Here is a 13,263-nt window from a genome sequence, read left to right on the forward strand (position 1 = left end):
ATGCCGGGATGGTTCCTTTGAAAGGGCACGGCCGATTTCCTTCCCCATCCTTCCCTCACCCGAGCTTGCGCTCCGTCTCTAATGACCTCGTTGTCGACGGGACGTTAAACACTAATCTCCTCCTCCTCCACTTCTGCTGAATAAACACTATTTTATTTAATTACACAGCTCCAAACATAATTCCATATGATACCAGAGAATGAAAGCGTGCAAAATAAGTCAATGCTCTTGTCTTTACACCAACACAATGAGAGATGCCTCTATGAGCAAAGTATGCTGAACTGGGCTTCTTGATCCTTTCTGTATGTTGACTCCATTTCATTGGAGTTAACTCATGAAAAGATTTATTTCCACATATAAATTAATTAAACAGAAGTGTGTGGTTTGCATGACATAGTGTCAACAAAACAAAACAAGGAATAACCACATAATCAAAAATAAAGAATAAATACAATGCGGCATGGAACCATGGAACTCTTGTAAAGTCTACACCACTGTACTGCAGAATGTAGTAGTGGAAGTTGCTACACAATAGCCCCCACCCCACCCCGTGTTAACAATACTTCTAGTTAGATTTTACACATCATCCAGATCGCATCATCACACCTTCCTTGAAACCTGAGGGCTTCTCCTTTGGATCACTGTGTTTTCTAGATGCAGAGTGGCAGTGCCTGTTGATGTCACTGTGTGGCAGCATCTAATATTCATCAAGGCTCCTCTGTAGCTTGCCATGGAGGAGGATGTTTAGTTGCTACCTCTCCCTTCTTCATGTTTCTCGGTGCCAATTCTTTTTCCATTGGCTGTGAACTTCAAAATGATGGTTTATGACAGTCAAGTGCAATCATAGTAGGTATGCCATTGACGCCAATCTTGAAAGTGTTGTTGCCTCGACTAATTACTATATAAGGATCTTCATATGGGGGTTGCAGTGGTCGGAATACTGTATCATTATGTAATAGCACATATGAACAGATGGCTAAATCTCGGAAGACAAACGGGTGGTGACTGGTTTGTTCTCAAGGCTGTACTGCACGAAACTGGTATACACTATGTGATTAAAAGTATCCAGACACCCCTAAAAACATATGTTTTTCATATTAGGTGCATTGTGTTGCACCTACTGCCAGGTACTCCATATCAGTGACCTCAATAGTCATTATAAACTGTGAGAGAGCATAATGGGGTGCTCCGCAGAACTCAGACTTCGAACATGGTTAGGTGATTGGGTTCACTTGTGTCATTTGTCTGTAAGTGAGATTTCCACACTCCTAAATATCCCTAGGTCCACTGTTTGCAATGTGATAGTGAATTGGAAACATGAAGGGGCACATACAGCACAAAAGTGTACAGGCCAACCTCATCTGTTGACTGACAGAGCCCACTGACAGTTGAAGAGGGTCGTAATGTGTAATACGCAGACATCTATCAAGACTATCACACAGGAATTCCAAGCTGCATCAGGATCCACTGCAAGTACTATGACAGTTAGGCGGGAGGTGAGAAAATTTGGATTTTGTGGTTGAGCGGCTGCTCATAAGCCACACATCACCCCGGTAAATGACAAACAATGCCTCGCTTTGTATAAGGAGCATAAACATTGGACAATTGAACAGTGGAAAAATGTTGTGTGGAGTGACGAATCATGGTACACAAAATGGGATCCAATGGCAGGGTGTGGGTATGGCGAATGCTCGGTGAACGTCATCTGTCAGCGTGTGTAGTGCCAACAGTAAAATTCAGAGGCGGTGGTGTTGTGCATGGAGGGGACTTGCTCCCCACTGTTGAAGAGCAATTTAGGGATGACGAGTGCATCTTTCAACATGATCGAGCACCTGTTCACAATGCATGTGGCCTATGGCAGAGTGGTTTCAGTACAATAACATCTCTGTAATGGACTGGCCTGCACCGAGTCCTGACCTGAATCCTACAGAACACCTCTGTGATGTTTTGGAACACCGACATCATGCCGGGCATCACCTATTGACATCAATACCTCTCCTCAGTGCAGCACTCCGTGAAGAATGGGCTGCCATTCCCCAAGAAACCTTCCAGCACCTGATTGCACGTATGCTTGTGAGAATGGAAGCTGTCATCAAGGCTAAGGGTGGGCCAACACCATATTCAATTCCAGCATTACCAACGGAGGGCACCACGAACTCGTAAGTCATTTTCAGCGAGGTGTCCAGATACTTTTGATTACATAGTGTACGTGGGATCACAGGTAGCAAAGTCCTATGCTGTGACAGTTTCATCTCTCATATCATGGATGAATTCTCCAGGCAGACGTAACAACTGGCCAGATACCAACTTTGCCACAATGGCTTGAAGGTCAGGCTTGAAGAATGTCCTCAATCCCAGTAAAACAGTCAGTAGTGTTTCTGTCCGCTTGTCTGTTGTGTGACATCGAAGGGCTGACTTCAACTTCTGCTGCAAGTTTTCAACCTCACCATTCACTGTGGGATGATAAGCAGTGGTCCCTATTCACCTGACACCTAACAATGTGACAAGGGCCTTAGAGTGGTACACCCCAAATTGATGTCCTTGATCTTTCATTATTTTCAACAGTATGCTAAAATGTGCAACTCGTCCCCTGAATAACATTTTCACCAGTATCCACAATGATATCTGCCATAGGTAATGCTTCTGGCCATCTCAAGTATCTGTCCACAATAATAATTGAAACAAGGCCTTCAACATCCAAGTGGAGATGGCCAAATTGCTGGTTAGATGGTATAAATCTTCTTAGCAGTGCCTTGACATGTCATGTGATTTTGTTCTTTTGAAAGGCCATACATTGTTGGACATTTTTCAGACATACAAGTTACAGTCAACATTCATGTTGAGGCAGATGGGACATTGTTTAACCTTTTTGGTTCTTCAGACTCTGGGATGTGATAGATTGTGTTTTGAAGTGATTGCTTGGGCTTGAAATTGCTGCGGGACAAATGGCTGAGACTTTAGCTTTCTTACATCACAGTATAACTCTGCATTCGTGCCAAGAATTGGCATTCTTCATAGTTGGGAATGCGGTCACTGCACAAGCAATGTATGCAGCTCCTCATGGTCTTCTTGTGCCCATGGCATGCCATCAAAATCAATAGCTGCAGCTATGACCTCAAGGTGTGGTGATGTATGCTTGATTATGCCCATTACCCTAGTCCAAGAGAGACTGTCAGCAGCAGGTACATTAAATTTGCGTTGCACATATATGATGTTGGTTGTAAACTAGCCAATGTAGTCAATATGCCACAGTTGTCTTGGCAATGCATAACTTCGCTTCACTTTTAAGGCATAAGTTAATGGATTGCGGTCTGTAAAGATACAGAAATGGCGGCCTTCCAAAGAATGCTTGAAATTTTTTGCTGTATACAGCTCACAACTGTACACTGCCCATTTCTGTTGTGAGGGTGATAGCTTTTGGCTAATGAAAGCAAGCAGTTACCGACACTGGTTTATCCTCTGCTGCAGCATTGCTCCAGCTGTATTAGCAGAAACATCGACCATTGATGTTACCAGTGTATTTGCTACAGGGTGTGCTAGTAGAGCTGCATTCGGTACTGCTGCTTTGATAACACTGAAAGTAGAGTTTGCCTCATGTGATCATTACAGCCTATGGTTTGGCATATGCGCACCCTTCAAAAGTTCATTTAGTGTTGCTACTACTGATGCATGATGTGACACAAACTGTTGGTAGAAATTTATTATACCAAGATAATGCTGCAACTACCAAATTGTAACTAGCAGTGGGTACACAGGTATGGCCTGTGGTGAGCAGATGCCACGTGCATCCACTGTGTAGACAAGAACTGGACATCCTTGACACCAAAAATACAATTTGATGGTTCACTATTAGTCCTTGTACACACAAACCATCAAACAGCTCTGTCAAATTCTGCATATATTCCTCTTCATATGCAGACATAATGAGCATATAGTCTATACATACATAACAAAATTCTAGATCATATGTTATCTCACCCAGTAATCACTGAAACGTCTGCACTGCATTACAGAGTCTGAATGGCAATCATGTGGACTCGAATACACCAAACAGCTTGGTGACAGCTGTCTTGCTAATGTCTTCAGGAGCAACCAGAACTTGATAGTATGCTCTAACCAAATCTATTGCTGAAAAAATCATTTTGCCTTGTATCCTTCTATACATTGCAGGGGACATCTGTACAGAATAGTTTTCACATTTAATTGCCAGAAATCACTGCAGGGTTACCAACCATTCTTCTTTTTGGGTACCATATGAAGAGGGGCTGCCCAGGTGCTACTTGAAGAGCACCAAATACCTTGAGCTAACATGCTACAAAACACTTTTGTGATAATCTGTAATTAATCCAGTGCTAACCATTGACGGCTTGCATAAATTGATAGTCCTTGTGTAGTGAATATATGATCAACCATCGAGTGTTTGACAGATGCTAAAATTATTGATTGCCTCATGATATCCGGGAAATTTTTTAGTAATTATGTATTTCATGTCCACAGCAATCACTCTAATTTTCATAGAAGCAGTGCAGTTCACCTTATCTTGCGCAGTCATGTTTGTTGTTGCATCACTTAATCACTCCTGACGTAGGTCTGGTACCAGATTGCAGAACAGCAGGATGTCTGCTGCTAGTGTGGGGTCGTACAGGGTGTGATACATCAGGCACAGTAAACCGCCACTCAAAGGCATGATGCAGTCCAAGGTTGAAGAGTAAACTGACGTGTCTGTATGCCACAACCTCTGTATAATTTGTAGCAAACAGGCAAGCATTGCAGTGGTCGCAGGATATACCAATATTTCTGCTCCAGGATCTATTAGATACTGCATTTTTGCATTGGTGTCCATAATAAACAAACACCATGTGTTGTCAATGGATGTGGTTGTAGCTCCTACCATATCAGCATCATGATTCACTTTTTACCTTTACGAGGTGATATATACTTCCGTGTGTTTTAATACATTTTTTGTGGCAGCAATATATGTCGTGTGTTGTCATTGGCAAATGATTTCGAACTCTTGATCATTGGCATGTGTATTGTATTTTGTGTGCTTTTGTAGTGTGGTCACTTGTCTTGTAATCTCACCTACCACAGATTGTAGTGACAAACAAAGTCACTGAGGTTGTGTTATCTTGTGCAGTAACCATCGTCACATTGCTTGTTGCCTGATGCATTTTTGCTATCCAATCAATAGTTAGTGCTAATGCATTCAAAACTGCAGGACGTACTATTAAAATTTTCTGTGCACTCTGTCAGTAGTCAGGATACCCATATATTGTGTAATATATTGTCACTGATAGTATTTAAAAAAAACTAAACTCTGCCAGAACAGGCCATGCAGGCCCAACAGTACTAACCGGCCACTGTATCGTCCTCAGCCCACAGGCATCACTGCACGTGGATATGGAGGGGCATGTAGTCAGCACACTGCTCTCTCAGCTGTATGTCGTTCACCAGACCAGAGTCGCTATGTCTCAATCAAGCAGCTCCTCAGTTTGCCTCCCAAGGGCCGAGTGCACCCCGCTTGCCAACAGTGCTCAGAAGACTGGATGCTCACTCATCCAAGTTCTAGCCCAGCCCAACAGCGCTTAACTTTGGTGATCTGACAGGAACCGGTGTTATCACTGTGGCAAGGCCATTGTTTCACTGACAGTATTTCCTGCAAAAATACATAGGCAATGAAGCAGTTGTAATGAAGTTCTGTTGCCTAATTCCTCTGTTCATAAAAGCTTAGCCAGCTTCAAACTGGGACAGTCGTATAATCAATGCATTCTTTATGGCAGCACATCATTTGGTTTCAGAGGTATAGTGAGAATTTCTTCGACTTCTGCAGCAAGATTTTCCACTAATGCAGCTATCATGTAACTATATTCTGTTTCTTCTGTACTAAGATGAATTGACTCTGTAATTGTGCAAACCAAGGCAAGGGGCTGTGTTGCCAAAAAGGCAATAGTTTGATTGTAGCCATGCTGATAACTCCATACTTGAGGCTGGTTTGGCAGGCACTGGTGAGAAATTCATCTTTGTGCTGAATGAAAAACTGATGTGGCTGGTGTGAGAGTAACAGTCATAGTTTTGATGTAGCACAGAAGTTCTGTTATGCATAATCACATTGAGCGGCACCAATTATATGTGGTTAAATAATGAAAAGATTTATTTCCACATACAAATTAATTACACAAAAATATGCAGTTTGCATGACATTGAGTGTCAATGAGACAAAACAAGGCATAACTATTTAATCAAAAACAAAGAAACATGGAACTCCCATACAGTCTACACTACTGTACCAATAAATGTGTATAGTGGGAATCATTACACTGTTATTCAGGTGGACACCAGGGAATTTTATACAGCATGTGTAGTGTACCGTAGTGAACAGGGACTGGGGCTGAATTGTGATTAGGAGGTCAAGTGAAGAATGAGGGTGAGTGGTCCAGTAGACGTGAAGATGCCTTCAGGTATATGTGCCACAAAGAAATCTGATGTTGCCGCCACAGGTCAGTGCTACAGCTGTGTGCTATGCTAGTAACAGCTGCTGTATGAGGAAGACACTGCCAGCCAGACATTTTGCAATGACCCAGTATGGCTACCAACTCAGTGTTCTCAAAGACAGCCTGCCATGCACCAGACTGTTGACTGTGGCCCACAATTCCTGTTGTCTTGAAGACTAGGCCCTGGTCATCCATCATGGATCAACCAAGACTGCAGTAGATGCTCACGCTACGGGGTGATGACAATGCATGGTCGGTGCGAGGATGACAGTTTGCAGATCATCCACAATGACCGAGCAGTGAAGGAGGACTGGCTGCTCAACAGTTTTTTCACCCACAATGACCCAGTAGGTAGTAGTGGCCATCCACCATTGTGGTATGCATCGCATTGGCCACAGCTGTTGTATGCAACCCTCTATGATGTAGCGGTTCTCGCTGTGTGAGCACATTTGGCCCCATTCATCGGACCTGTCAGCACCCCTTGCCTTGCTGTGGTAATTTCCCAATTCTGGGTCACTGAGCTCAGTTCTTTTTCTTTACATTTGACTTTACAGTGGCACATGGTTGGTGAAGCTACATGGTGTTACCTCATCACACCTCGTTAAAAAGCGCATAGTTGCTAGTCCTATTTCTGGGATTTAATGAACCTGACTACACGATCTCTTGGTTTGTCCTATCTCCTTGTCCAGGATGAACTATAAGCTTACCACCACTGATTCTAACCAGCTCTACTTAGTCCTTTATGTTTCTCTTTATATTTGCAACTGACAGGAGATGGCAATGAAAAGCTACCCTAGTTTTTTGTTCCCATGAAAACCCATCATAGATTTGCCTGCTGTTAAACATGCCAGAGATATAAACAGTCCCCCAGTCATCAGCTAATGATGAAGAGTTTAACAGCCAAGAGCCAATACCCAAAAAGGAAGTTACCACAGTGCAAAGAGATGTTAATGCCAAGGCAGGGAAGTGGAACTATCAAATGAAGTACTTGGCTCGTCCTAGTTTAGACAAAAGAAATGAACATGGAGATCGACTTAATCAGTTCCATCAAGAAAAAAAGTTTGTTATAACCAACATCCACTTAAAACCTCTTCCATAAAGACTTTGCACCTGGACCTCACTAGGTGGTACATACTGTAATTAGATAAACTATTTACAAATTGGCTTAAGATTGAGATCGACAGTTATAAACATAAAGACTATTCCTGGTGCTGACTGTGGTTCTGACCATCAGCTTCTGTATCTCGAATTGAGAATGAAACTGTTGAAATGTAAAGGGACACCTCAAAAAGCAAGAAGGTTAGAGCAAATGGCAGAAATTGAAATTTTTAGGAGTCAACTCCAAGAAACAGTTTTCATTGATCAGTCAGATGATATGACATCTGCAGAAAAATGGAAGGAAGGAGGAATGAAAATTGGGTTTAACATCCCATTGACATCAAGAACATTAGAGATAGAGCACAAGCTCAGATTCTGTCAAAGATGGGGAAGGAAATCGACCACCCCCTTTCAAAGGAACCATTTGCCTGGAGCAATTTAGGGAAATCACGAAAAGCTATTCCAGATGGCAAGACACAGATTTGAACTATCATCATCCTGAATACAAGTCTTGTGAGTTAACAACTGTGCCACCTCTCTTGGTGAGAAATGGAAACTGCTGAAGGAGACATTAGCTAAAACAGTTGAGGAAGTAGTCAAGTACAGCAAAAAAGTGAAGACTAAAAATAACTGGCTTACTAATGAAACAATACAAATCACTGAGGACAGAAAAGTACTGAAGATGAGATGATTACAGAGAACTCAACAGTACCACAGGTTATCGGCATTAATGCAGAGAAGCTGCTAAAGAGACAAAAATAGTTATATATCAATGAAACATGTGAGAGAACTGAGAAGTTCTGGGATTGCAGTGAGATAAGATGCATGTTCTATGAAATAAAGAAACTAACAATATCCTTCAAACCAAGAACATGGGCTATAGAAGACAAAGACAGTACACCTAAAATCAACACAGAACTAGCTGCTAACCAGAGGAGAATGAACTGCAACAAGTTTCACACGGATAAAAATTAAAAACTTGGTTGTCTAAACATTCCAGCACAGAAAGAACACAGTATCTTAAAAGAAGAAGTTTGCAAAGCTATATCTAAATTGAAAAATAACAAAGATCTGGACCTGATCTCATTACTGCTCAAATTATCAAATCATCTCGAAATTTTGGTTTGAAAATCATACATGAAATAAGTAACAGTATATTGAATAATGGAACATGGATAGAGGACAGGATCATGTCAGTAATCATTCCATTTCATAAGAAAGCAAACGCACAGCATTGTGAGAACTACAGAACCATTTAATTAATTTCATACGTCAGCAGGATTCTTTTAAATGTCATCCAATAATACCTAAGAACCTAATTGGGTAAAGAAATGCCACCACAGCAATCTGGGTTTGTGCATAATAAAGGAACATTAGTGCAGATTCTCAAAGTCAGATTGCTAATTCAAAAATGTTGGGAATTCAATACCCAATTACTTCTTTGTTTCTTTGACTAGAGCAAGGCTTTCAACTGTGTTTGATGGGAAGAACTGTGGAGCATACTGGCAGAAATGGGCGTTCCTGAACATTTTATTACACTTTGCTAAAATCTCTACTCTGATAGTAAGGCAATAATCAGACTAGATATAACTATTTCAAGTCCTTTTGAATCTTGTAAAGGAGTTAGACAGGACTGCATTCTATCACCAGTTCTATTTAACATCTATGGAAAATATGTTACAAGGAAAAGTCTGGATAGCTGGACTGATGGGATCCAAATTGGGGGCTGAAGAATCAGGAATTTGTTGATGACACCACACTGTACACAGAATCAAAGTAGAAATGAAGGAACTAGAGACAGAGGTAAGAGAGAAAGCGAGAAACGTGGATTGTCACTTAATAATAAAAAGACCAAGATCATGATAATTGACAGATGTGAATCACTACCAATGCACTATCAGAATATGCAGATGTGGACCACTTTGTCTACCTGGGCTCAGCAGTTCAGAAAGAGGGTGACTCTACACAGAAAATATGACATAGTATTGTTCTGGGTAGGGAAGCTGCATCGAATCTGACAGTGATTTGGAAAGACCGAGCCCTAACCAGACATACTAAACTGAGAACTCTGAAATCTCTGGTGTTTTCAGTTTTCCTTTAAGGTGCTGAAACACTGACAATAACTGAAGGAGACCACAAAAGAATTGATGCTTTTGAGATGTGGACATATAGGAGGTTGCTCAGAATATCATGGATGGAAAAACAGACCAACAAATCAATGCTTTGAGAACTCAGGGTGGGAAGAGATTGTCCAGAATTTGTTTCCAGTGAATTCTGCAGTTCTTCGGGTATAAAATTCGATGGGTGGAGGATAAGCTGAAAAAGATGATCATCCAAGGCAAAGCTTAAGGAAAAAGTTTGCAGGGAAGGCCACCGAGATGATGGATACACCAGATAAAGGAGAAGACACACCAAACATGGGGGCACCTACTTTAAGATGCAGAAGACCAGGAAAAATTGAGACAAACTGTTAACAGGATTGTGCAATTGTCACCAACTTTCGACTATGAAAGTGTTGGTGATGTGTTTGTGCTTCAGTGAGCTCTGTTCCAAGGTCTGTGGTCAGTGGTAAGCCATGTTGACATGATTGGCACACCAGCCCCGGCACTAACTTACTCTATTCTGAGCTCGTCTGTTAGAACTTTAACAAAATATTCTGTCCAATAAAATCATTCTGCTATCCAACATTTCTCCCCTATTTCAAAGAATTCTTCTTGAATTTTGCCTCTGCTTACCACTACACTATTTCTTAGATCTACTTAAATAATTCTACATGGTGGAAAACTATGTTGCTCTAGGAGCTGGCTTACATGGATTGTTTCCTAATTCAATATTATCATTCTAAAGTTCTATTATTCTTATTTCCTTTTCTTACAAGTTTTATCAAATTTTACTAACTTACAAATCTCTTATTCTACATTTCTTGGCTTGTTAACCACTTGATGGGTACCTCACGTTTGAGACAAACTGTTAACAGGATTGTGCAATTGTCACCAACTTTCGACTATGAAAGTGTTGGTGATGTGTTTGTGCTTCAGTGAGCTCTGTTCCAAGGTCTGTGGTCAGTGGTAAGCCATGTTGACATGATTGGCACACCAGCCCCGGCACTAACTTACTCTATTCTGAGCTCGTCTGTTAGAACTTTAACAAAATATTCTGTCCAATAAAATCATTCTGCTATCCAACATTTCTCCCCTATTTCAAAGAATTCTTCTTGAATTTTGCCTCTGCTTACCACTACACTATTTCTTAGATCTACTTAAATAATTCTACATGGTGGAAAACTATGTTGCTCTAGGAGCTGGCTTACATGGATTGTTTCCTAATTCAATATTATCATTCTAAAGTTCTATTATTCTTATTTCCTTTTCTTACAAGTTTTATCAAATTTTACTAACTTACAAATCTCTTATTCTACATTTCTTGGCTTGTTAACCACTTGATGGGTACCTCACGTTTTGGTAGGTCTGGAGGATGGATACTCTTATGTCCGAGACAGAAGTAAAGCACACAAATTGCTATCTGTAACACAGCAAAACTATTGGTTACAAAACTTATGATTATCACATTTTAGCATCAGTTTCCTCGAATTGCTGAACTTGTTGCAACATTTGCCTCATGGAAATTTTGCCCTGCTGTGATGCTATTACTGTGTCTAAGGAATATATGAGGTCAGTATTCAGCGTGTTATTAAGGTAAGTTAGTTTTGTGTTGACAATACTTCAAACAGTTTCCCTGGTCAATACAGAGCAGAGGGAGTGATCTGGAGCACAATCGTACCTGTGAGGGTTGTTGTGAGGTAGAAGTTGGTTTCGGCTATCTTACAAATCATATCATTCACCAAAATGTAGCTATCACATAACTAAAACGGTGTCCTGAGGTTTTCCCTCCCTATAGCAGTTCATAATTACAGTTTTTGAGTTTTTGATGCAGAGATTCAGTATAGCCAATATGTTCCTAACTTTTGAAAATTAGGCTGTGGTTCCAATACTTCTTTACAGGATTCTGTTTCTTTTGTTTTCCCAAGAAACAGTTAAATCTCACTTCTGTATGTCAGTCTGCAGTTCTCTGGCTGGAGAAATGGCTGTATTCGCCCTCCAACACTCTTAAAGGTCAGTCAGTGAGGTAAGAGTGAGAGTTTCTCCATGCTTACACATATTAACACTTCTCTCATCTTTATTTGAAGCCACCCCATCACTGTCCATCTCAATGCATAAAGGTGAACCGTGTAACATCTATACTGCACTTTCATCCCTACCACTGATACTTGAACTAATATGTATAACTTTTCTCTGTCTGTATTTACTTCTATGCTTACTAAGTGGTAAAACGTTGGTAAGTTTATCTCTGACACTTCTGCTGTGTGCTATAGCTCTGCAGGGAATTCTTTCTCTGTTAGTTGCAACCCTGTCAAGAATTGTTGTGGTGGAAGCAACAATGAACTGAACCATTTGTCTACCACATGGTAGACTGCTACCTGTGGTGACCCCAGTTCAATTCTTGCATCATTGACCCAATCTACCAATGCTTGTAACAGTCTGGCTAGTGCTAGTTTGCTCTTCACTAAGTTCAGTTGTTCTTGTATTTCTTGTAGATCATTGTCCACTGTTTTCATTGTACCTTGGGTGTATTGGTCTAACACCATTGCTAACTCGCATTTCATCTTCTTATTGTTCAGAATGCCTTGCTCTAAGTTCAAAAATTGCATCATATGCCATCCTACTATAGTTTTGGTAGATTCTGCCAGCATTTGCACTTATCTAACCATGTTATTCAGCTCCTGGATATATTCATTATCCACTGTCCCAAGTACTGTTTTTCAGATTTTCCGCCCTCCATCAAACCACCCTCTTTTCATATGAACTAACATCCATGGTACAGTGTCAGTGATCTCCATCAGTTGAGCTTTCAGTCTGCCATAAGGCAGCCTCAGTTCATGGTATTCAGCTAGTGCCTCGGTGAGAATTTTGTTACCCTGCACTTTCTTACGCAGCTCAAAAAATTGTTCCTGCAATAAGTGGACTTTGTTTCTTATCTACCACACATCAGTACTCAACCTCAGTTTCCACTGGTGACAAAAACAACACATCCAATTGAAGAGAAAGAAACACACCTGCCTCCAATAGTTGACTGTAAACTTCAAGCATTGCTCCTCCACTGATGCTGTGCAGGCACATCAGGACTATCACACCCCATCCAGTTGTCCTGGTGATCCGCTACCTAAAGAAAGGAACTTCCATCATCCCTTGCCTCCTTCAAAACTGCATTTGCACACTACATCAACTAAGAAATAATGTGAGACTATTACAGACCTATACTGACCCATAGTACAACTTTGAATACATTTCACAAGAATAAACAAGGTAGGAGACGAGGTACTGGTGGAAGTAAAGCTGGGAGGACGGGGCGTGAGTCGTGCTTGGGTAGCTCAAACGGTAGAGCACTTGCCCGCGAAAGGCAAAGGTCCCGAGTTTCAGTCTCGGTCTGGCACGCAGTTTTAATCTGCCAGGAAGTTTCATATCAGCGCACACTCCGCTGCAAAGTGAAAATCTCATTCTGGAAACATCCCCCAGGCTGTGGCTAAACCATGTCTCCACAATATCCTTTCTTTCAGGAATGCTAGTTCTGCAAGGTTCGCAGGAAAGCTTCTGTGAAGTTTGGAAGGTAGGAGACG

The 13,263-nt window shown here is 41.2% G+C and overlaps 1 protein-coding gene across 2 annotated transcripts in view; it reads right to left on the reverse strand.

The window, feature by feature from the left end:
• LOC124619554 (mitogen-activated protein kinase 15-like) overlaps window positions 1-13,263 on the reverse strand; it is a 192,257-nt gene that overhangs the window by 144,764 nt on the left and 34,230 nt on the right. The window contains exon 3 of one of the 2 annotated variants that reach the window (XM_047146033.1): window positions 12,703-12,809. The exons of the other annotated variant lie outside the window; for it this stretch is intronic. Coding sequence (XP_047001989.1) covers window positions 12,703-12,766 — 64 coding nt within the window. The 5' untranslated portion in view covers window positions 12,767-12,809. The remainder of the gene's footprint in view (window positions 1-12,702; window positions 12,810-13,263) is intronic. 2 annotated transcript variants of the gene reach the window in all.

This window comes from Schistocerca americana, chromosome 6 (genome assembly GCF_021461395.2).
Source record: "Schistocerca americana isolate TAMUIC-IGC-003095 chromosome 6, iqSchAmer2.1, whole genome shotgun sequence".
NCBI classification, from domain to species: Eukaryota; Metazoa; Arthropoda; class Insecta; order Orthoptera; family Acrididae; genus Schistocerca; species Schistocerca americana.